At 49.0% G+C, this 22,931-nt stretch overlaps 8 protein-coding genes across 8 annotated transcripts; 3 read left to right on the top strand and 5 right to left on the bottom strand.

Moving 5' to 3' along the window:
• Positions 1-650: 650 nt before the first annotated feature.
• Positions 651-2,405, top strand: act1 (actin ACT1; the record flags this gene model as incomplete). Its single annotated transcript, XM_040794516.1, has 6 exons — positions 651-657; positions 768-798; positions 1,002-1,057; positions 1,199-1,229; positions 1,333-2,104; positions 2,175-2,405. The coding sequence occupies 6 exons, from the start codon at positions 651-653 to the stop codon at positions 2,403-2,405; spliced, it is 1,128 nt and encodes a 375-aa protein (XP_040649766.1).
• Positions 2,406-3,663: 1,258 nt separating this feature from the next.
• Positions 3,664-6,246, bottom strand: ade1 (bifunctional aminoimidazole ribotide synthase/glycinamide ribotide synthase; the record flags this gene model as incomplete). Its single annotated transcript, XM_040794517.1, has 3 exons — positions 3,664-5,267; positions 5,322-5,849; positions 5,970-6,246. 3 exons carry the CDS (start codon positions 6,244-6,246, stop codon positions 3,664-3,666), a joined length of 2,409 nt encoding a protein of 802 aa, XP_040649767.1.
• An 801-nt stretch (positions 6,247-7,047) lies between these two features.
• PGRI_068040 (Pet127 family protein) lies at positions 7,048-10,004 on the top strand (the record flags this gene model as incomplete). The annotated part of the gene is made up of 4 exons (XM_040794518.1): positions 7,048-7,242; positions 7,297-8,062; positions 8,119-8,182; positions 8,234-10,004. 4 exons carry the CDS (start codon positions 7,048-7,050, stop codon positions 10,002-10,004), a joined length of 2,796 nt encoding a protein of 931 aa, XP_040649768.1.
• Positions 10,005-10,828: 824 nt separating this feature from the next.
• PGRI_068050 (uncharacterized protein) lies at positions 10,829-14,710 on the bottom strand (the record flags this gene model as incomplete). Its single annotated transcript, XM_040794519.1, has 1 exon — positions 10,829-14,710. One exon carries the CDS (start codon positions 14,708-14,710, stop codon positions 10,829-10,831), a length of 3,882 nt encoding a protein of 1,293 aa, XP_040649769.1.
• A 1,272-nt stretch (positions 14,711-15,982) lies between these two features.
• PGRI_068060 (uncharacterized protein) lies at positions 15,983-16,501 on the bottom strand (the record flags this gene model as incomplete). Its single annotated transcript, XM_040794520.1, has 2 exons — positions 15,983-16,351; positions 16,409-16,501. 2 exons carry the CDS (start codon positions 16,499-16,501, stop codon positions 15,983-15,985), a joined length of 462 nt encoding a protein of 153 aa, XP_040649770.1.
• A 409-nt stretch (positions 16,502-16,910) lies between these two features.
• Positions 16,911-17,708, top strand: his3 (imidazoleglycerol-phosphate dehydratase HIS3; the record flags this gene model as incomplete). The annotated part of the gene is made up of 2 exons (XM_040794521.1): positions 16,911-17,229; positions 17,293-17,708. The coding sequence occupies 2 exons, from the start codon at positions 16,911-16,913 to the stop codon at positions 17,706-17,708; spliced, it is 735 nt and encodes a 244-aa protein (XP_040649771.1).
• Positions 17,709-18,071: 363 nt separating this feature from the next.
• Positions 18,072-18,781, bottom strand: PGRI_068080 (uncharacterized protein; the record flags this gene model as incomplete). Its single annotated transcript, XM_040794522.1, has 2 exons — positions 18,072-18,379; positions 18,448-18,781. The coding sequence occupies 2 exons, from the start codon at positions 18,779-18,781 to the stop codon at positions 18,072-18,074; spliced, it is 642 nt and encodes a 213-aa protein (XP_040649772.1).
• Positions 18,782-19,817: 1,036 nt separating this feature from the next.
• On the bottom strand, positions 19,818-21,066 carry PGRI_068090 (glycosyltransferase family 32 protein; the record flags this gene model as incomplete). The annotated part of the gene is made up of 4 exons (XM_040794523.1): positions 19,818-20,105; positions 20,159-20,518; positions 20,572-20,727; positions 20,788-21,066. The coding sequence occupies 4 exons, from the start codon at positions 21,064-21,066 to the stop codon at positions 19,818-19,820; spliced, it is 1,083 nt and encodes a 360-aa protein (XP_040649773.1).
• Between the last annotated feature and the right edge of the window lie 1,865 nt (positions 21,067-22,931).

Consider the following 22,931-nt stretch of genomic DNA (forward strand, 5'->3'; position numbering starts at 1 on the left):
GTAACGAAGACAACTTTTCTGACTTGGCTGAGAGTCTCAGATAGCCGTATTATCCCGCTATACACCTCCACTCCAAACAACCTTGGAACGGGGTGTCTACCCCAAGGGACTGAAGTCTGGGTCCGGTGTGTCCTATACTTAGAACACTTGCGCCACTGGAGAGAATTCAGCAGCCTTGAAGTTGAACTACAATTGTATGCCTTTTATAGGCTTGCCACTGTCATTGTAATCATTGTAATATAACTAACCACTAAAATCACTAACCCCGGTCAAGGTACGTGTTCCCCCCCGTACCCAGAAGGGCCTGGGAGGCTCACCCCCAAGATTGTCCACGCAATGCTTTTAGGTAGACAAGATTGAATGAATCAAGGAGAAATTTATACTAGGAATATTTCTGCCTTATTCTCACTAACATATATAAAAAAATCAAGAAAGTACAAAGTCTGTAGATCGGAGGGGGTAAAAAGAGAACAGAAGCCTCAGGCAGCGCACAATCCCAGCCATCACAAACCCCTCTCCACTCTTCTCTCACACTCTCTTCCTTCTTCCCTTCTCCCCTAATCCCAACTATATTCCCCCTCTAACCTCATTCCATCTTTCTTTTCTTTTTTCCCCTTTCTCCCCCCAAGTTCCTTGTTTAATCTGTCACAATGGAGGGTACGTTATTCTTGATGTGGCCACATCAGCAGCTTCCCCGGAAGCTGCCCCCCCCCCCTGCCCAGCTTCGAATCTTGAGAATGAGAACTAACCCATATATCTCATTATAGAAGAAGTTGCTGCTCTCGTCATCGACAATGGGTATGTGATATGCTTTTCCAACCGGAGCTTCTGCCTTGTATCTGGGCCTGGTCGTCAAACTAGCCCGGTCGCGGTCGTCGCCACCCCTAATCCGCCATGACGGCAGATGGAATCCATCCCAATGGCTTTCCATATCCCCCCACAACTGCCAGATAGCGCTCCAAGGACTACAAGAACTATGATACTAATGATTTGTGATGTAGTTCGGGTATGTGTAAGGCCGGTTTCGCCGGTGACGACGCACCACGAGCTGTCTTCCGTAAGTCAAACCCCACAGAATCTGACACCCCTCCCTTGCGAAAGCCGCCATCCCACCAACCCTTGCGTCGGATGGCTTTCCCCTCTTTTGCTTAGGAACAGCCTTGAATCTGAGGATCAAATAACTGACAAATTCAAACAGCTTCCATTGTCGGTCGTCCCCGTCACCATGGGTAAATAATCCCCCCTTTTTTTCTGGATCGTTTTGGCTATATACGCAATATGTAGCCCATTTGAGCCGCAATAGAGCAAAAAGCAATACTAACATGTGCGCAGTATCATGATTGGTATGGGTCAGAAGGACTCCTACGTTGGTGATGAGGCACAGTCCAAGCGTGGTATCCTCACACTCCGTTACCCCATTGAGCACGGTGTTGTCACCAACTGGGACGACATGGAGAAGATCTGGCACCACACCTTCTACAACGAGCTCCGCGTTGCCCCCGAAGAGCACCCCATTCTCTTGACCGAAGCTCCTATCAACCCCAAGTCCAACCGTGAGAAGATGACCCAGATCGTGTTCGAGACCTTCAACGCACCCGCCTTCTACGTCTCCATCCAGGCCGTTCTCTCCCTGTACGCCTCCGGTCGTACTACTGGTATCGTTCTCGACTCCGGTGACGGTGTCACCCACGTTGTCCCCATCTACGAGGGTTTCTCTCTGCCCCACGCTATCTCGCGTGTCGACATGGCTGGCCGTGATTTGACCGACTACCTGATGAAGATCCTCGCTGAGCGTGGTTACACTTTCTCCACCACTGCCGAACGTGAAATCGTCCGTGACATCAAGGAGAAGCTTTGCTACGTCGCCCTCGACTTCGAGCAGGAGATCCAGACCGCTTCCCAGAGCTCCAGCCTTGAGAAGTCCTACGAGCTTCCCGATGGACAGGTCATCACTATTGGCAACGAGCGCTTCCGTGCTCCCGAGGCTCTGTTCCAGCCTAACGTTCTTGGCCTCGAGTCTGGCGGTATCCACGTCACCACCTTCAACTCTATCATGAAGTGTGATGTTGATGTCCGTAAGGATCTGTACGGTAACATTGTCATGGTAAGAAAATCCCCCGGAATTCAACCCGTACTAAGATCCCCACTAACATTTACTTCTTTTTTTTTTCTAGTCCGGTGGTACCACTATGTACCCCGGTATCTCCGACCGTATGCAGAAGGAGATCACTGCTCTTGCTCCTTCTTCCATGAAGGTCAAGATCATCGCTCCCCCCGAGCGCAAGTACTCCGTCTGGATCGGTGGTTCCATCTTGGCCTCCCTGTCGACCTTCCAGCAGATGTGGATCTCCAAGCAGGAGTACGACGAGAGCGGTCCTTCCATCGTTCACCGCAAGTGCTTCTAAGCTTCTTGCAGCACTTTACTACTCGTATTCGCTCGTACTTTCCTGGTGTATCAAAAAGCAGGATGGGGGCACTGGTGGATTGCAAGCGTTGTTGGACTCGCATTATCAAGCGGATAGCCTGAAAATGGAATCTCGATTTTAGTGGAATAGAGTCGGTCGTTTTCTTTTTGTTACTCTTTACCTTACTCTTTACCTCGATCTCTCTATTCATCCATCTCTGCTTTCAAACATTTTATTACCTTCACAATTCTCCGGTTTTTTTTTTCTTTTGAATCCGCTGTCCCGTCCGCCTCTCTGAATGTTTTGCCTGGACGGGTCTCTAACGCTGCGGCGACAACGGTCTACCTGTAGGGCGAGGATGTATATGGAGTTGGTCGGCTATAAGGCTTAGTTTGCGTTTCTCTTTCTCTCGATGTCTTTTACCGACGTCTTTCTTCTAGCCCCTCGTTGTTATCAACCAAATTGCCCGACTTGGTCCATAGTTTTAACGTGACTCTTCCAAAAATTTCATGCACTGTTCTTTCCTAGAACTACTGTCGACAAATTCAGCGCTTGTTGAATCATCACGCTAACTATCCTTTGTCTTAACCTTTCGATGTTAGATATTTATCATGGCAGGCATGTCTTCTTGCCGTTCAATCATTCCATATATATACATAGTTGGGCGACACTAAATGAGCAGAGTAAATAGGAAACAATATGACAGCCTTGAATCTAGAATCCTTTCTTCCACTTTGTCAGAAATCCTCCGCACTGCCAGATCTAAGATCGTACATCAGCCTCGAATCAAACTCGTCTTCTTCTTGAACGCTTGCTTTAGGGCGTGGTTGGATTGTGCACTGATGCAAGGCTCCTCGCGAGTATTGAGGTGATCGGGCAAGACGATTAGAGGAATTGAAACATTGAAGATCAACAATAGTATAAAGATCCGAGTATCAACACAGCCTTACAGCACACCTCTAACACATTTGTAAATCAATGGTATTCGTTTCAAAACAGTATATATAATTTCATGCATCATGCATCATGTATAAAAACCGGCATTAGTTCGGGACACATTCAAAAGCCCTATATTATGCGACCCCAAGCAGAGAAGAAAGACGGGGAATACGAAGAAACCAGAAAAAGAAACAGTAACAAAAAAAGATCTATAAGATAGATAACCCAGGCAAATCATTTTCTCCGTCCATATATAAAGCATCATGCATCAACATCAACAGCACCATCACCATCAAATTTTAACGTCAGATCGTAGAGATTACGCAGACCAAGACTCAAGTCCAGACAGCACACATCCCTCTTCACCCTCGCCGCGAGCACGCAGCTCACCAACGCGGTAAACAGTCTCACCAGCAGCCTCGAAGGTCTGACGGATAGCGGCCTCGGAAGCAGGGTCAACGGCAATGATCATACCAACACCACAGTTGAAGGCACGAGCCATCTCAACAGAGGAGACGTTACCGGCACGCTGGAGCCAAGTGAAGACAGAAGGCTGGGTCCAGGTGCTGACATCAACCTGAGCAGTAAGGGTGTCGGGGAGCATGCGGGGGATGTTCTCAGTAAGACCACCGCCAGTGATGTGAGCAAGACCCTTGATGGCAGTACCGTGGGTGTTCAGTGCGCTGAGGATGGACTTGACGTAGATGCGGGTCGGGGTGAGGAGGGCACGGCCGACGGAGACGCCGGCGTCAAGACCGGGCATGGAGAAAGGTGCGGTGTCGGTGTAGCTCAAGCCGGCGCGCTCGACGATCTTCCGGACGAGAGAGTAGCCGTTCGAGTGGGGGCCGGACGAGCCAAGGGCGAGAAGAACATCGCCGGAGCGCATATTTTCTGTGTGTGGGAGGATGGCACGAGCATTGTCGCCCGTGGTGTTGATAGCACCGACGGCAGCACCGACGGCGTCGTAGGAATCGTCGACGAAGAGACCAGGCATCTCGGCGGTCTCGCCACCGATCAGGGCGCAGCCGGCTTGGACACAGCCCTCGGCAACACCGGTGACGAAGGCCGCAGCGGTGGGCACGTCAAGGTGACCGCAGGAGTAGCAGTCCAGGAAGAAGAGGGGTTCGGCACCTTGGACAACGAGATCGTTGACGTTCATAGCGACGAGATCGATACCGACAGTGTCGTGGATGCCAATTGAGTGGGCAATCTTAAGCTTGGTACCGACACCGTCAATGGCTCCGATTAGGGTTGGCGAGTGAGGGTGGTAAGCGGAGTTGGCAGCGGGCAGGGAGAATAGGCCGCCGAATCCACCGATGACGGCGTCAGTGCCGGGGCGCTTGGTACGACGGACAGAGCTCTTGATCTGGTTGACGAGCTCGTTGCCGGCATCGATGGAGACACCGGCTTGGGCGTAGGTGAGCGAGGTGCTGGTGGTCTGGCGGAAAGCGCGGTGGGCAATGTCCTTGCGGTAGAACATGTCCTCAAAGCTGATGGTCTTGATTCCTTCGTAACTCTTAGCAACGGCCTCCTCAAGGGTCGAGGCAGTGGCTGTGGAGGCGATTACACGGCCTCCAGAGGTTTGCAACTCGTTGCCAGACAAAGTTGTGCCAGCGTGGAAGATCAGGGTTCCAGCAGGCTCAGGAGCCAGAGTGATGGTCTTGCCCTTGGCATAAGCGTTGGGGTAGCCGCCAGCAACAGCAATGACGGTAGTGGAGAAGTTGGGCTCGATCTTGATGGAGACACCGTCCAGCCAGTGGTCAGCACAGGCCACCATGATCTGTGCAAGATCGGTGTCCTTGCTCAGCAGGGGCAGCAGAGTCTGGGTCTCTGGGTCTCCGCCACGAACATTGTATTCAAGGACCTTGGGTCCATTCTTGGTCATCATGAGACCGGTGAACAAGATACCAACGAAGGGGAAGCCTGAACAGGATTAGCAACATGCTTTGGGCATGTATAATTTAATAAGAAACGTACCGTCCTTTCGCATTCCGTCAACGGAAGGCTGAATGATGGTCCGGTCGATCTCATCGACAACCTCCTTCGGTGCAATGCGAGTAGGCGCATAGCAACCCATGCCACCGGTGTTGGGGCCCTGATCGCCATCGAAGATGCGCTTGTGGTCCTGCGCTGGAGGAAGCGAGCGGATGGTGTAACCGTCACTGAAAGTGAGGATACTAAGCTCATCACCCTCCAAGCACTCCTCGATCACGACCTCGTCGCCAGCCTTGCCGAACTGATGGTCCACCATCATTTCCTTCAAGGCCTTGTGGGCCTCCTCTTTGGTAGTGGGCATGATCACACCCTTACCACCAGCCAGGCCATCGGCCTTGATCACCACATTGTGTGACACAGAGTCAAGATAACGACGTGCGGACTCGTAATCAGAGAAATTTCCGAATTCGGCAGTGGGGATCTGGTGGCGCTGCATGAAGTCCTTGGAGAAGGTCTTGGAGCCCTCCATGCGGGCAGCAGCCTTGGAGGGACCAAAGCATCGAATTCCGACTGTTTTTGAGAGGTATTGTTAGAATTATTCAAATCAATTGGCACGGGGGACAGAAGGTAAAAAATATCTTTCTTTCTTTTTTTTTATTTTTTAAAAAAAAAAAGAAACATGTGACTCACCAGCCTGGAAATATCCCTGGATGCCATCAACGAGAGGTGCCTCGGGGCCTGGCACAACGAGGTTCACCTGGTTCTTCTGCGCAAATGCCACGAGGCCAGGGTAGTCATCGCCTTTGACATTGGCGTTTGTGATCTTGCTGTTGCCCCGGGCAGTGCCACCGTTTCCGGGAGCGACATAGATGATGTCGACCAAGGGGGACTCGCTCAGCTTCCAGGCGAAGGCATGCTCACGGCCGCCATTGCCGACAATGAGGATGCGCAATTGTTCGGAGGCCATGGTTGGAGCAAGGTCTCGACTATGGTGGTGTTAGCAAGTAGATAGGAAATCCCCGCGGGGTATATAGGTAGTGCCCCTCCTCAAGGAAAAAGTGAGTCATAGAGCAATGGGATGGGGTGGACAATTGGTAAACACTTCATAACAAGAAAATCAAGACTTTACTTACCTCACGGAGACCTAATAAGCAAGTTATAACAACTTAGTATGCGAGAATGAGAAGTTCAAAAGTGTTAAAGTTTATTCAACTTTTTTTCTGCCCGGCTGGGTGTTTCTCCGACCCCAGTATTCTAGCGATCTCGGCCGGACATAAGAATTGGAATTGGAATCGAATGAATTGAATTTGATTGAATTGAATATATTTGATAGTTTATGATTTTATATGTTTTATATCATATACTATATGTAGTATACATGTACTACCCTTTGACTAGATAAGGGTACAGTATTAAGATTCTATACACTGAATACTACAATGAATACCCTTTATAAGTTTAGAAAACATTAAATAGTTTTATAAAACTTTAATGCACTTCCAATTGAAATATAAAACATATATAAAAATTCAAAATATACAATTCCCTACTATAACTACATACATGTACAGATGTCTCTCCGATATTGCCTCAGGTACCAAGATAACAAAGCGGTGACCCCAATTATCTGGCAGAAAAAAAAACCGGAGAGGCAATTCGCCCGGGTGGCTCGTTGACAGCCGCCTGAGTTCTCGAATTCTTGTCTCGATATACACCTCGAGGAATTGTCTATATCCTTTCCCAAATTATCCCTTGACCGTTGATCTGAATGCTTCGGACCTCTTTGCGGTCTGTGTCAGGCCCTTCGAGCCGACATGTTTGTCTCTCCTGTTTAGCTCGCCCTGGCGCGCTTGGTTTGCGCCAGTTTCACCGCATATCTGCACTCCGTATCGATATAGGCGAAACCAAGCCGGCCGATTTGTTTGACGCGTCGATTGAGCCCTCAGCGCCATTGCCGCCTAATGTATGTCCATTCCAAAGTACAACGTGAGAACAAGCCTGACAGAGTGTGATATAGAGTCAGATTCCAGAGACGCAAGATGCGGCTTCTTCCGAATCCCAGAAATCCCCAAGGCGGCATATTATTCCACCGAGAAAACTCACTGCTGCTGTATGGGATCAGATGACCAACTCACAACGAACTAATTACAAAAGGAGGCACCCAGAGTTGTACCAAAGGTTCAAGGATTCAATCACCGCAAATGGGCAAACGACACTTCGGAAAGCAGTGGAGCTTGCAATGGGGGAAGCCAAATTAGCAGAACAAGAAGCAGCAAAGCCAGAAGCAGCAACGTCAGAGACAACCCCGTCAGAGGCAGCGTCAGAGCCAACCCCGTCAGAGCCAACCCCGTCAGAGGCAGCACGGGTGGAAGCAGAAAAAGTCAAGGCCTTGCATCAGAGAATGGCAACGGAAGAAGCCAGAAGGGAAAGAAAGTCGAAAAGCAAGGAGGAAAAACGACTGGCTAATGCCAAACTTGAGCCTAAAATGTTAAAGGGAAAGGAGGGTCTAGCAGCTACGCCAGCAGTCAGTGAACTGGAGAAGACGCGCAACTCGGAGTCCACGAGCAATACGGTGGCTCAGATATTGGAAACCAGCTCCAAGAACGGTGTTGAAAGTCCGAATAAGCCATCATTAAAGGTGGAGATGGAGGAGAAGGCGGATTTGGAAGAGGGGATGGAGGAGAAGAAGGAGGTGGATGAGCCCCTTTCTTTCCTTAAGCTTAACTTTTTGTCCAAGGACCGCGGGGCTCTTCAGTCAAAGGACCCAGAACTGCGCATGAAAGGTGAGTTTCAATCTTTGGCATGTATCTATTGAAAGTTGGCTAACTTTATACTGAAGAGGTGCGTGTCCCCATGGCTCCTGTCCCACGCGTCGCCTTTGGCCTTGACCGAGTGCTTTTCAAGTGAGTTGTTCAGGTTACCCTGTTATCAATCGATATACTAATAGCAGACAGTCCCGGTGTCTACCAGCTACGTGACCATCGGACTCGTGTCTACAATTTCGACCCCTACCTTGACCAGATCATGCCCGTATCGGAGTTTGACTTTGGTACTCTGAAGCCGTATATCACCTCCTCTAAAGATGTGACGGCTTGCGAAATAACCAAGAAAAATAAAAAGAAGTACTACGGCTCATCGTCGAGCATGACTTCGGTTCTCTCTCATTTCCATTTCCTTCTGTCTGCGTGGCGGCCTGTCGACATTTCCAAACTGACACAAGGGTTTGGAGAAACTCCACGCAACTTCACCCGTCTCCTTCGAGCACCGACTGCCATGTTCCTCCGTTATAATGAGGCTGATGATATTTACGCCATTGATGCCGACAAGGAATATGACTCGGCTAATATCCTTATGCACCTGGGCAAGTCAATGGAGAAGCAACTCACGCTGCCAAAAGAAAAGTTTGAGCGCTACCGCCGAAGCGATGCGAACAAGATCACTGCAGAGGAAGAAGCAAGCGTCCCGGAGTCATACCACTACAGCACCATGGGCAATTTCCTCCTGCGAGGGCAACTCGACGCCTACGATCCCAGGTTACCAGGTACTGGCATGTTCGACTTAAAAACACGTGCAGTAGTTTCGATCCGCATGGAACCCACCTCACACGAGCGCGGAATGGGCTACGAGATCAGACGCCGCTTTGGTAAGTGGGAGTCTTATGAACGCGAATACTTCGACATGATCCGCGCCGCCTTCCTCAAATATTCCCTGCAGGTGCGCGTTGGCCGCATGGACGGCATCTTCGTCGCGTATCACAACGTCGAGCGCATCTTTGGTTTCCAATACATCACTCTCGGAGAGATGGATCAGGCTTTACACGGCCAGGACAACGTCGAGCTCGGAAACGCCGAATTCGAACTGAGTATTGGTCTGTGGGAGAAAATCCTAGACAAGGCAACACAGAGATTCCCCAAACAGTCTCTGCGTTTCCACTTCGAGACACGCGATGGTCCAACACCCTTCATGTACATCGTCGCCCAGCCCGTGACGAACGAAGAAATCGACGCCATCCAGTCAAAGAATCAAGCCCAAATCGATGACTTCACTGACCGCCTCTTCAACCCGGACAAGTATCAGCCCGAAGAAAGCGAGAGCGTGGAGTCAGCCGAATCTAAGCCTGAAGGCGAAAGCCTCCGCACAGACGAGAAGCCCAAAACCAAATCTCTCGCCGATTCCCTTGCAGACGCCCTCTACCCAGTAGACCCGGCTGACGGCCTCGTCGAGGCAGGCGAGGAAGGCGAGGAAGGCGAGTTCGAGACGCCAGAATCCACCATCTTGTCCGACGCCTCTGTTTCCGAACCAGAAGCCCCCAAGCCCGAAGTGAAAGCGGAAGCGGAGCCCAAGACCAAAGACGCCGAAAACAAGCCCGAGCCCGCCAAGTGGGACGGTTACGATGAGAACCTGCTAGCTATGACACTCATGGTGAATAGCAAGGTGAACGGAGTTCCAGTGCAGCGGCCGTCATATTTCACCCCGTCTGACCGATGGTCGATTAACTACGAGCTCAACGAGCTTGATGTGGAGGAGGGCAATACTATTCTGCGATTACTTAAAAATCGTCGAAACCAGGCTTTGAGAAAGAACGTGCAAGACCATTCCAATGTGTTTTTCACGAACTTGCAAAAGGTTACGAACAGAGGGCGTGCTTGGCGGAAACGTTTGGATAAACAGGATCGTGACCGTGGAATTCTTGTTTATAAGGATTCTAGTGAGATGGAGGTCTAGGTCCTGGAAGTCCTGGAATCGGGGGAGGTTGGAATCCCTGTTGTAAAGTATTTAATTTCTTCGCATTTTTCCTGTACTGTATCTTGAGATAGTCTAGGTATACATTCGTGGCGTTCATTACATAGTTGGGCTAGATACGTTCTAGGGTTTTGGTTGGATACATATGGGTGTTCAATGATGTACAAATATATTTTATACCATGCAACTCTCCAGATACGACTACGAAGTTTCAGCAGAAAATGGAAAGGAATAATGGTATTTTAATGCCTATCCAAACAGTATTCAAGCCAGACCGAGGAGCAAGAGCAAAGACAACACCATCAAAATGAATAACGAATAGCCCAAAGCCCCAACCCCCGAATAAACATTAATGCACGCAAGCGACTAAGCCGCAAAATGAGGACGAAATCTTCCAATAATAGTGTAAAAGCAAAGAAAAGCACGAGGGCTCGATAAAACAAATAGGTGGATATCGATTGCGTTGGTAAGAGGTATTGGGAAATGGAAATGAGTAATGAGTATAGAACGCCCGGAGAATGCGGTGTCTCTGTAAAAAGAAATTGGAACGCCAGGGTATCAGTGCCGACTGGTCGGTTTCGAGAAATGGGAATTGGATGAGGGGTGGGTTAATGAGTTATGAGTTAATGAGTAAGATAAAAAAAAATATGGTTCACAGGGAGAAGGAGAGGAATGGTAAGGGTGTGCAACCGAAACCTGGTTCGTCGTATATGTACTGCGAGAGCCAGGCTGCGTTTCGTGCTGGTGAGGTATGGAGGATTCTGTACAAGGTAGAAGAGGATGTATCTTGATGGGCGTAAGGAACGCTACTGCAGCTCTCCCAAGTCAACCTTTGGTGGTGACCAGTCTAGCTGAGGCGGCTTGTCACTGTTGATATACACATGCGAGGGACGCACTGCATCCGCACGGCGACGTTCCCTCAACGCGGTGCCGCTGAGGAAGCCTCTTAGGGTAGACGAAGCGACGCCGTAGGCGCTTCGCGTACTGCCGGCACCTATTGAGGCATTGCTGGAAGAACTGTGTGCACTACGGACGCTCTCGGCCTTTCGGACCGCTGGGGGTACAGCTGGAACCGGGATAGCTAGACGAGAGGTTGGGGTTGACGAACCATGACCGGATGGAGCGAATTGTGCAGGAAGAGCGGTGTGAGGGCGGCGGGTATCGGATGGAAGGCGTTTTGGCTGCACGGAGGTGGACTCGATGTTTGACGACTGTGATGGGGTGTCGGACGTCTCCGAGAGTTGGATGGCAGCAGGGGACTCGTCCGGCAGTGACGACGCTCGGATCTCATCTGCCGACACGGACACATCGAATTTGAGATTGTCAAGCATCGTGCCCAGGCTCGCTGCTGTTCCGGGCCGTCCATCGCTGGCAGCATCATCATCAATTTCCTCAATCCCATGGGCAATATTGTAATTGCGGCGGAGGTATCGATTAAGCCGGGCCACTTCCGTATCCCATCTCTCGTTCAGAGACCGCATGACTAATTCAACGTTGTGGTTGGCGAATGGAGAATGTTCCAAGGCTGAGGCGACACTAGGTGGCGGCGCTTTGCTCAGTCTGTGTCCTTGCCCCCCTTGGCCAACGCTCATCGCTGCATACAGAGAGCGACGAACCGAGTTCGCCGTGGAAGTTTGGTTGCTGTGGCTAGACTCCCATCGAACACTATCAACCTCTCGGCGTACTTTATCCAGTGACAGGGTTCGATCCCGGTTCATGCAGGAGAGTGTGAGAAGGGAGCGGTTGCACCGCAGCCCATTGACCAACACCGTAAAGGACTGCAGATTGATGTCATTGTTCTCACAGTGTACTTCACGCAGCGAATCATTCTCCTCTAACACAGAGGCAAGCGTATTCGCACCTTGAAGACCGAGTTTCTGGTGCTCAATTCTCAGGACCTTCAAAGATTTGTTTTTCTTCAGGCCAGTCAGCGCGAGGTTGAGGCCAATGCCAAAGCGTGCAACATCGAGGTGCGCATTGTCACCGCTTATGTCTAAAGCCTCAAGAGTCTCATTCTCCTCGAGCATTACCTGCAACGATCGGCAGGTTTCAGGGCTAGCGTCGTATGGGAGGGAAGCCTTCGAAATATCGAGGAACTTGAGGGTGCTGTTCTTCCGAAGTGATTCAACCATTTGACGGAAATGGTCTTCTTTCTTGAAATCAATCATGCGCATTGACAGGTGCGAGGGAGTTTGATTCTTCGTAATAGCGTTGAAAATATGCGAACAGCCATTGTCAAGACGGTTCTCATTGACATGCAGATGGAGACTCCGCGGGGCATCGGGTCCAACGGACATCGAGTGCATAAACATCGCCACGTCTTCTCCGGTTAGGCCACATTGATCAAGGCGAATCACACGAAGATTGCGAGAACGATCGCTAGCCAGGTAAGTAGCAATGGCATCCACAGTCTCGCGGTTCAAAGCTGTCCGACTGAGAGCCAGCTCTTCCAGTCGCCAGTTAAACAGCATTTCGGCCGTGATGAGCGGGTCAGCGCCGGATGTCCGTGAGATGCGAGACAAGTTGATTTTTCGTATTTGTCCGAAGTAGCCGATGTATTGCTGGAGTACATCGGGGTTCAATCGGCCCTGCACGCCTGATATGTTGATTGCCTCAAGTGTTGATTCTTGCGCGATGATAGTAGATAAAAGAAGGTCTAAATCATGCACAGATAATCCACAGTCCCCGACCTCCAAAGCTCGTAGATGACTACGCCTTTGGGACGCCGCATCGACGAGATAGTCTAGATCCGACTCCCCCAGCTTGATGCCGTTGAGCACGACCCAGTCCACGCTGGTCAATTCTCGGCGACACACGGGGAAGATAGCTTCTGGAATCCCACACCCTGGGTCACGAGTACCCTTGTCGAGAGTTTGTATCGGTATCCGTGTAAGGCAGTAAGAGAAGTCAAGTCGGCGTAGCCATTTACTCTTTAAAGTTAAAGCTCGCACCTCTTGCGAGAGAACAGTCAGATTTTCCTGGCCTGGAATGTGTACGGAGGCGCCTCCTCGGTCGAGATGGACGTCAGGATCCACCCCGTGAACATCACGAAGGCCCTGCAATGCATCAAGATTGACCCCGCGGAACGAGATTGACCGGAAGAATTCATTATAACGAAGTGCGCGCATGACCGCAATGAGTTCTAGAGCTGTGTACCGCGGGGTTTTGGGGGAAGCAGGCTTCAGGAGACGGAAGCATGGCGCATCCTCGCATTCCTGGTCGATTGTGTATCGAATATTTGACGTGTCGATATCATAACTGGCGGAGTAGGCGACCAACGTTCGATCGAAGCATCCATAATCTTCGTCTAGAGCAACAGGTGGGAAGTTGTCGTCATTTTGCAGTTCCTTTGGAACCACGAATTCGTACGGCTGTCTTATCCACAATGGACGGAGATATTCAGTATGTTGTCGGATCCAGCACGCGACTTCAACAGAGTGAACAGAGGCGAGGAACACATTGAATGACTTCTTGAGAGGAACCCTAAAGGTAAGATGCAGGCTGTCGTCACCGTACTCCATTGACAAACCAGTGAGGTTCATCAGACCAAACGATGTACCAGATTCCCAGTCTGATAGGGATACGACCGATGATCGATTGGTGGTCTTCTGCATGGGAAGCAGATGAAGCTTGTGTGCGCCAATGGCAAGGTAGCAGCCCGTGGGCGACAACTTGGTTAGGTCGTCGGAGGAAGAGCGGGTTATTGACTTGCTGGAGGCGATTTGAATGACCCGGAACATGCGGAACACCTCCGGGTCATAATCTCGCTCGTGTTCTAGCATGCGAGTGACATACTCAATCGATCCCCTGCTAAACGGCATTGGAAAATTTGCTCTAGCCATCTGGGCAGCTTGACGAATACCCACCATCCAAAGGTTCAATTCTTGCAGATCAGATGTTTGCATCTGAACTAATGTAGCTTTATGCGTGCGCTCATCAAGATATGCCACCTCAACCGACGGGGATAATCGTGCATCCTCCAACATGTAGACTGCAATTATGCTGTTTAATGGGATCCCACCAGATGAATCTGTAGTAGCCATTAATTGCATGTCCTGCAGTGAACTGACTGAAGCGATTGATTGGCGATGGGAAGCTGGAGCCCGGGCATAAGAAGCGGGGATAGAACCAAAAACATCGGCGGCTTTGCTTTGGTTCTTGAAACGAATGAGGTGCGTGTCCGTGAGGACCAAATATTGACTCTTTTTCCTCCACATGCCCCCAGTCGTCTGAACTTCCCCGTGGTGGAGAATGGCAGATGACCAGATCCCATTTCGGGGACTGGCCATGGTTTGGTCATCCGCCACCGCATCGATGGAGGCACTTATAGGTTCATCATCCTCCCATGAGTGTAATGACCTCAGAGATCCAAAAACCGAGGTTCGCTTTTTCTGCAGAGACTTCCTCCGCGGGCGAGGGGTTTCAATAACGGGTGTAGATGGTGACCGGCCGCCGGTGTCGGAGCCTGCTGTCCCAGGGCGACGGTTATTCGATCCATCCCCTCTGTTGGGACTGTGAGAGCGGCCAAAGAAGCTAGAATTCCGTCGGCTTTTCTTGTCTCGGGTCAAGGTATCATCCGAAGGTGTTCGGTCATGTAGTGGAGGTCGAAGGGAGGTTGATACTGTGAGGGATGGACTGAACACGCTCAGGCTCTTTCTCCGTTGTCGTTTGCCGATGATTTCAGCCATGTCGGGTTCGGGAAGGGGGGAGGGGGGAAATTGGGTAAGGTGGAAGAGTAGCGGCGCGAGTGTACTGAGAAAGGAAGCTTATCCCATTGACGACCTCAACGTCGTTTGTACTAGGTCAATTAGCTTGGAAAGTCATGGCGGGCAATAAAGTGAGGAAGCATGAAGCGGAGAAAGAATGAGGGGAAAGGGTCACACATACTGCAAACTGTCACAGCGCCATGAGAAGCAATTAGCAATTGCTAAAAGACAGGAAAAGTATTGTAGAACTGATTTTATCTAGGACTCTAGACACAGATCAACAATGTGAAAAGTGATGGTTGCGGAATGGGGAATCCACAATATCGGTGATATCAGGCAAATAAGTGTGATTTGATAGGTCTTCCTTATAATCTTGGAAGATCAGATTAGAAGAAATCTGATTGCGGAAATGAAATGAAAACAGTGTCCACAGGGATAACCCTCAGAGAGTAAAGGAAAAGGAGGAATAGAGAAATGGACGGATGCAGTCCAACTGTAACGATCGAGAGATGTTTCAGGATATTTTTTCCACTTCTCTTTTTCTTGTTTTTTTTTTTTTTTTTTCTAAATTAATATTATTATTTAATTAATATTCTTTATTTAAGCTTGCTAATAATCATAAGCTATTAAATTAAATCACTATTAGATATGCCCGCTTATTTATACCCAAAGAAAAGAACCCCAAGACACGAGGTTGACTTTTCAGATATCTAACGGAGTTTTCCGTAGAAAAGGTACAGATCCACGTAGGAGGCGTACTATAGCGCCGATATAGCTAGGCATTTAGGGATTAGTGAGAAAACTTTTCTTCGGTGACCTCCTTTGGTTGGATATCATCCTTGGTCTTTAGACAGACCTTAAGAAGCTACCCCTTATACGATCTACACTGTAATTAACATATAGGTTCAATCTTAGGATCCACCCCCAAAGTATGATCGGCATTTACACTCCACGATGCTGCTTCCGTAACTTCCATAGGGACGTCGTGGCCCAAAAGGAGATCACAATAGATCAGCGTAATTAGGGGGAAAATCCCCAACCTGGCGTCATCGGTGACGAAATTCATTCATCAGTTGATGAACGCAGCTACAAAGTATTCGCCCCAATTATGCGAGGTCTTACAGGGGACTGGGAAATAAAGATTCAGCTGATCTGGAGATTCCGACAAAACAGATGTATTGTGTTCGGTGGAAAGCTCCAAGCTCCAAGCTCATATCGTTGTTGAAAAAAAGTGGCGATATCTCTTGAAGCTCTTTATCGACGATTACCCTCGGCTCTTTCAGCTTCCACTCGCTCCGCGCGTTTGATCCGTCGAACTAGCTCAATATATTCCGTCACGCGTTTCTCTTGCCAAATACAACCGCCCAGGGTCATAGCCGCAACTTGTAGGAATACCTTAAACTGCGGCGTTAGACCGCGGTAGACACGGGACCCAGGGGATACCCAGCTTGAGAAACCCTCCAGGGGACGGTGGAATAGTCGTGAGCGAAGATACTCGCGAGAGAAGATAGAAATGCGTGGACGGGGTTGTGTCGCGGGATACGCGGGCGGACTTGGTGCGGAAAAGACGAAGGGGTGGGGTAGGGAAAGAATCATATGAGCTAGAATGGAAACAGAGCCAAACTATAGGAGATTAGCGATTGCACTAGGGCTATATTAGTTGAAGGTCCGGCTTCTTACGCGGAACACGCCGGTCATGAAGCCCTGAGCGGCTATCCAGGAGATTTCCTCCGGGGGTTCAATGCCGCCACTTTTGTTGGATGGTGCTGGCATTTTGATATTTACAGTTGCGAGTGTGGTGAGCAAGAGCCACAAGTCTGTCTTGCGAAACAAATTGAGACCTCGGGATGGATGTTTCTTATCGAAGCCGAGTTCGGCGAGACGATAAACAAAGTAAAGACAATGCTCAAAGGAAGATGTGTGTTTTGGACACTAATTGAAATATGGAAGATAGTATTGATATCAAGGATGTCAAGAATGAAAGTCTGGACCAGCCAGTGTCTTAAAACCTGTTCAACTTACGATCTGAAGTTGTATCTTCCCCATACTGTAAAATGCGGATCAACGATTCTCCAGCGGACGAGTCAGACAAAAAAGATATCCGATTATCGCAACCATCTACAAAGCACTGACTCAATTAAATTCCCAGTCAATTCGACCTACACAAAATTTTAAACTCACAATGGTCCTCGCCGCACGCACCGCGACCATTTCACGGTCCACCAACGAGACCAAAATCCAAATCTCCCTCTCCCTAGATGGCGGTGTCCTCCCACCCTACGAACCCTCCACCCACTTCCCCGCCCCAACAGACCCCGAAGAAGCGGAAGCCTCCAAGAAAGGCATTGTTCCCCCTAAAGATGCCGGTCATGCCACACAATTCACCCCGACCCAGCAAATCACCATCAGCACAGGCATCGGCTTCCTAGACCACATGCTGCACGCACTTGCCAAGCACGGCGGGATGAGTCTTGCAGTTCGGGCAAAGGGTGATTTATACAGTGAGTTCCGCCCTGAACACCTTATCAAACCCCTATATAGAATGCTGTTGCTAACCCACCTAGTCGATGACCACCACACAACAGAAGACACCTTCCTCGCACTGGGCGAAGCCTTCACAGCGGCACTTGGCGCACGACAATCTCTCGAGCGATTCGGCCGTGGAGATGCACCTCTTGACGAGGCTCTCTCATGGGCAGTGATTGATCTCTCGAGCCGGCCGTGGGCTGTTATTAACTTGGGCTTCCGGCGCGAGAAGATCGGTGACTTGAGCACTGAAATGATCACTCATGGCTTGCAGAGCTTTGCCCAGGCGGCGGGCGTTACATTGCATGTTGGTTGTACATATGGTGATAACGATCACCACCGCGCGGAGAGTGCGTTCAAGGCGCTTGCTGTTGCCATTCGCAATGCTTGTAAGCGCAGGGTTGCGGGTGATGTTGGTGCTGGTGATGTTGTCAGCACTAAGGGTGTTTTGTAAAAACTTTGCCCAGAGATTTCGGTATATAAAATTGTTTATGAATGAGATGAGATAGAGATACAGCGTGGTCCACGTATTACTATTACATAGTTCCAATTATAGAGCGTGCAGTCTGGCTATGAAATGAAACGCAATGAGATCGGATCTTTCCAATAAGAAGTTCATTACAATCGCATAACATAATCCTATATATTCCCATAAACCATCAATCATTAAATATCAAACATCAAATGTCCAACCCGACAAATAGAGTAATCAACGCAACATCGAAGAACCAGCCCCGAGAACACAAGCAAACCAAATCAAAACTCAATTGTAAACCCAACTCTCTAACCCAAACCCAAACTCTATACCATTCAAGCCCTAAACCCCAATCGCCTTAACAGCCCTCTCCCAATATGCCTTCCTCTCATCGGTAACAGAAGTCCCCACACAATCCGAGATGAACCGTTGCCACCCCATCTCCGAGCCATCAGCAAGTGCAGCCCGCACCTCCTTCGAGCACTGCGTAGTAAGGAACCAAGCTCCAGAGCCAAAGTCCGTAACAGGATCGTTGCGCAGGAGATCGAGTAGCTCTGCCGGGCTGTTACTAACGCTGGGGAGTTTGTCCTTCAGTTCCGGCAGGGAGGAAGCGTATTTTTTATTGTAGGCTGGAGATTGCATGTTGCGTGCTGGAAGATAAGAATATGGTTAATATATGGATGTAGAGGTTGGATGGACAAGAATTAGGGCTACGTACTGCCCTGCCCAGCCACGCCCGGGAAATGATTCTTGTTATACTTGAAACCACCGCTTTCAAAAGCCATTGTGCTGATTATGGCAGCTTGCTCGGCTTTGGAGGTTACTTTATAGGTGTCGAAGGCTTGGGAGGTGTACTTTGCGGCTTGCTTTGCTGTGGCGCATTCGCCTTCTGCTGGGGCGTCGGTGCAGGATTTGGATGTGGGGGCGATGGCGATGAGTTGGGATTCTGTTAGGGCATTGTCGCGGGTGAAGAGGGAGAATGGGATTGGCGTTGCGGTTGTTTGGATGGTGAGGGTTAGGGTTAGAGAGAGGAGGAGGGTTTGGAGGTGCATTTTGTTATCGTGTGTGGATGGAGTAGATATAGGAAAGATGGGCGATGGGTTAATGCGTAACTATATCACATAGGGTTCCAGAGCCAAGGATGAATGGCCTTTATAGATAGATAGTATAGAGAGAAATCTTGATTCTTTGGTGGGACTAAAGGGCATGAAGTAGGTCGTCTTTATAAGTCCTCGCGCATGTCTGTAAGAGGCAGACAGTGTATGAAACAGGGGTCTACATTGTCTGAGCCAGCTGGGACATACAAAAGGGAGGCAGAGGGAAGATACCCCGTCAATAGCATGTACATTGTAGACTAGACGCGGAGAATGCTAGGCGCGGACTGAAGTATGTGGGATGACGGCAGGGGGCAATATTAAGGATGAACACTAAATAACCTATTTACTAAGAACATTGAAAACATGCTCCACCCTGTACTACTTTCCTTTTTATAAAAAAAGACCAAAGCCCCGGATTTGATAGGACCACTTGGAAAGCTTGTCGATGCAAGGCACGGTGTTGCCATTGGAGGGAGAAATTAGGGTTTCAGGATCAGGTGCTATTTGGGGTTGACGTATCAGACCTCAGACTGGAGGGTACGAGATATAATTCCAGTCTACTTCAGATTTTATGCTTAAAATGTGTGAAAGGCATTATTGATTCATCATCCCCCCCCGGAGATATCTAGTCCGAGTGCATAGAGGTATGTCCATATAATTTCACTGTCTCCCGAGAAGCGAAATCTAACTTTGTTTACAAATCAATAGGGGAAAAATAATAATAGGGGACAGTGAAATATAACCGACACAGACACTGGGGTTCTGCGCACATGTCCAAAAAGCAAACCCAATTGCTCCAGGTGAGCATTCAATCCAGGATCCTGTCGCAGGATTGAGACACCATGCATAATGCGCTCGTAAACACAAGAAAGAGCAAAAGTTGTACAATAAATGCTGATGCAGAGATCATGTCCGGGGCCGTATCGTTACAGACAAATACACAAGCTGCAAAATGGCGAAGTTGCGGGTCGAGAAGTCAATCTCTAGATCTCTAATCATCGCGACGTCCGAGTTCGTACGAGGTTTCTGTAACCCCGCCAGCTTCTTCGTCTTCTTTGAAGCTGACGCGTCGCAGGAGTGTCGGGACTGAGAGTCGCGAGCGTCGGGTTGGCGACGCTGAGAGTCGCGACGGGTTGATGATGTTTGGCACTTTGGAGTAGCGGTAGCGGTACTTGGCTCCCAAGAGCATGACACGCCCATAGCTCCACCAGAGGCATAATCCAACGACTCCAGCAAGGAGGAAGCCGCAGATGGTGAGGAAAACCCAGTGTTGACCCATCTACAAGATATTAGCATTGTTCAATATTTCCATACCAGAATTTTGTCACTTACCCAGAAGATCAAGTGCGCATCCTTGCCGTGCCAGCTGTTACCCCGGTGGTGGGTGAAGAAGCTCCAAGAGAACCGGTTGTACTCATCCTGCATTAGGATGCGCACGCGCCCAGCCTCGCTCGGCATCTCGCGCATGTACTCTTTCCAAATGACGGACAAGAACAGCGGTCCGGTTGAATACATGACCGTGATGTATGGGAGGAGCCAATGGCGATCGTACTGCTGTAGCACTTCGATCGTACGGAGGAAGAATGGGTGCTGTGGTACGGAGCCCATGGCGTCATTGGAGATACCAGTGGGTGCGGTACGGCGTACCCAGGCGGGATAAGCGAGAAGGGGATCTAAGCGACGGTTGCATCCCTGTTTCATGCGGTTAGGAGCGAACCACTGCGGTATTCCGGGGGTATACTTACGTCGTCGAGGTCAATGTATGTTCCACCGAAGTGTGCGAGAATGAAGTATCGAATAGTATCTGCGCGCTGAATAGGATAACTGTAGCCATCGAAGGTGTCCAAGAACCAGGGATATTCGGCGGCGATAAAGTCTCGTGATTTCTCGTTTGTCCAAAGCTAACCACATACGTTAGGAACGTTGAATTAGACAGGTCGGGGTGGGGGACATGGACGTACAATATATTCATAATCAGGGTGTAAGTCAATGCAACTCTGTTGAGCTTCTGCCCAGACCTCGGGAATAGTCTCATTCTTGTATGTTTGGTGAATGATCTTTGGAATGATCTGTGGGCGATGCTCGATCAGGCTGGAATTCGGCGAGGGCAACTCTGCGCGGTGTATAGCGTCGGCAGCGGCATCTTCGAATAGTAGTGCCAGAAGTGTCGAGACACTGCGGACGAGCAACGAGAGGATAAGGAGGTTGACGAGGATGAAGATCAAGAGACCGCGCCGCATGATGAAGGCGAAGGACAAAAATATAGGAGAAGCGTAACCAATTGAACCCCCAATTTGTTAAGTCGTAAAGTCGTATCAAGTTTCACAGACCCTCAGGCCGTAGATAAGGAGTCAAAGTACGGAAATGCAGGTCATAAAATGTATCGGATAGTAAACAATAAAAGGAATAGGGAGAAAAAGAGTATTTAAAAGGGGAGACTAGTTCACGATAATAAGGAGTGACGGGAGTGGGGAGACTAAAGCTTAAGGAGGAAAGGGGAGATTGTTTTAAAAAAAAAATGGCAATCCTGAGGCAAAAAAAAAAAGCTGACGGAGGGAAACAATACGATACAGCAAACTTGGGAAGGAAAGCTGTTGAGAAGATTACGAGGCTGAGCAGAAGGGGTGGCTGTGGTTCCAAGATTAAGCGGCTTGGTCGTTTTCTGATTGGTGGGCTCTCGGTGGGCCAACTAAGGGGAAATTTTTTAACCTTTTTTCTTCCAATATTGTATGGGTGTATTCCGTAACTGAATTTGGGCTCGGATTATTTATTACTTAGATCATTCTTTTTAAATTTTTGCGTTTCTAATATAATATTCACTACATACATATACGGCTAATAGAAGTATCTCTCAATGTATAGCTTTCAACGTCGCTGAAATATCCCAATATTGGCGCAAGGGCTCGTCATCGTATTGTAAATATAGCGCCGTGGGGAAAAGAACCCCACACCAACGCGAGAATGTTTGTATTGAACTAGTCCTTTTTAGATATGTCTTTTATTGGTACCTTTCTAAAGCCGAGGCTAGTTTGCACCCACTAGTCTGTTAGTTTACTAGTCTGTTCAAAAAAACAAAGCGTTAGTACGAAGTATAACTAACGGAGCAGAAGGTTCGGGCTATACTAGGCACATAATAATTATCCTGCATACTCCGAGTCGATAAAAAAAGGCTGTAACGGTCATGTATTCTCGCTACCGCCACGTGTGGCGTGTATTTCACACGTAGACCTTTGATCAGGCCTAACAATCCCTTGGGAGTACACTATATGAATGCACTCCGCGCGTAAAAAGAAAGAACCAAGCCTTGGACGCCTTGGCCACAGGCTCGGCCAAGGTCATTCTAGCACAAGACGTAGGAATTGGCACCGATTCGCCAAGTGGAACCGCCACCGCCTGAACGGGGACGTGCACGGTGCGATAAGAGGCCGTACCATTGCCCCCATTTTTGGCCTCATTAGCGTATTCGTATTTATTATATGTATTAAAATTTATTGAAGTGTATTACATTTCTGATGGAACTTCTTAAATGCACACACAATGTTGGAATTATAGCACATTCCATTTCCATGGGAACTGCTGGAGAGCCACTTTAAATCTTCCGTTCCACCTAGAACGATTCCGAGGTCGTGGCAAATCCAAGCCCATGGTTCACCACGTTGTATCTCGATTCCAAGGTTCAATTTAGGTATGGTAGGTACCTCGACATGGATCGGCATTTTCAAGCTACTCCAGTTTTTCTAAGATCAGATGTGACGTGGGAGGTCCCAATTTCAATATACTTTAATAACCTAGCTTATTATTTTATGGAGTACTCCTCCGTACTCCGTACATTGAGCAGATTACCTGCCGTGCAATGCTAATGACAAGCGGGATGTGGGCGTAAAAAAAAACGGCGACGAATTACCCCTTTGGAACAGATCTGATATTAACTCGCAGCCCGCCTATGTTAACATTTTACCCTACGGAGTATGATTATCTACCTTTATAGATGAATTGATCATCAAGGTAATATATATGTGCGTAGCAAGCATACATGTACTATACAGAGATTTACTGCCCTGGTGTGATATACGTGTCTTGCGCGCCCTGGGTTAAAATTAAAAGC

This window comes from Penicillium griseofulvum (genome assembly GCF_001561935.1).
Source record: "Penicillium griseofulvum strain PG3 chromosome Unknown contig_91, whole genome shotgun sequence".
Classification (NCBI taxonomy): domain Eukaryota; kingdom Fungi; phylum Ascomycota; class Eurotiomycetes; order Eurotiales; family Aspergillaceae; genus Penicillium; species Penicillium griseofulvum.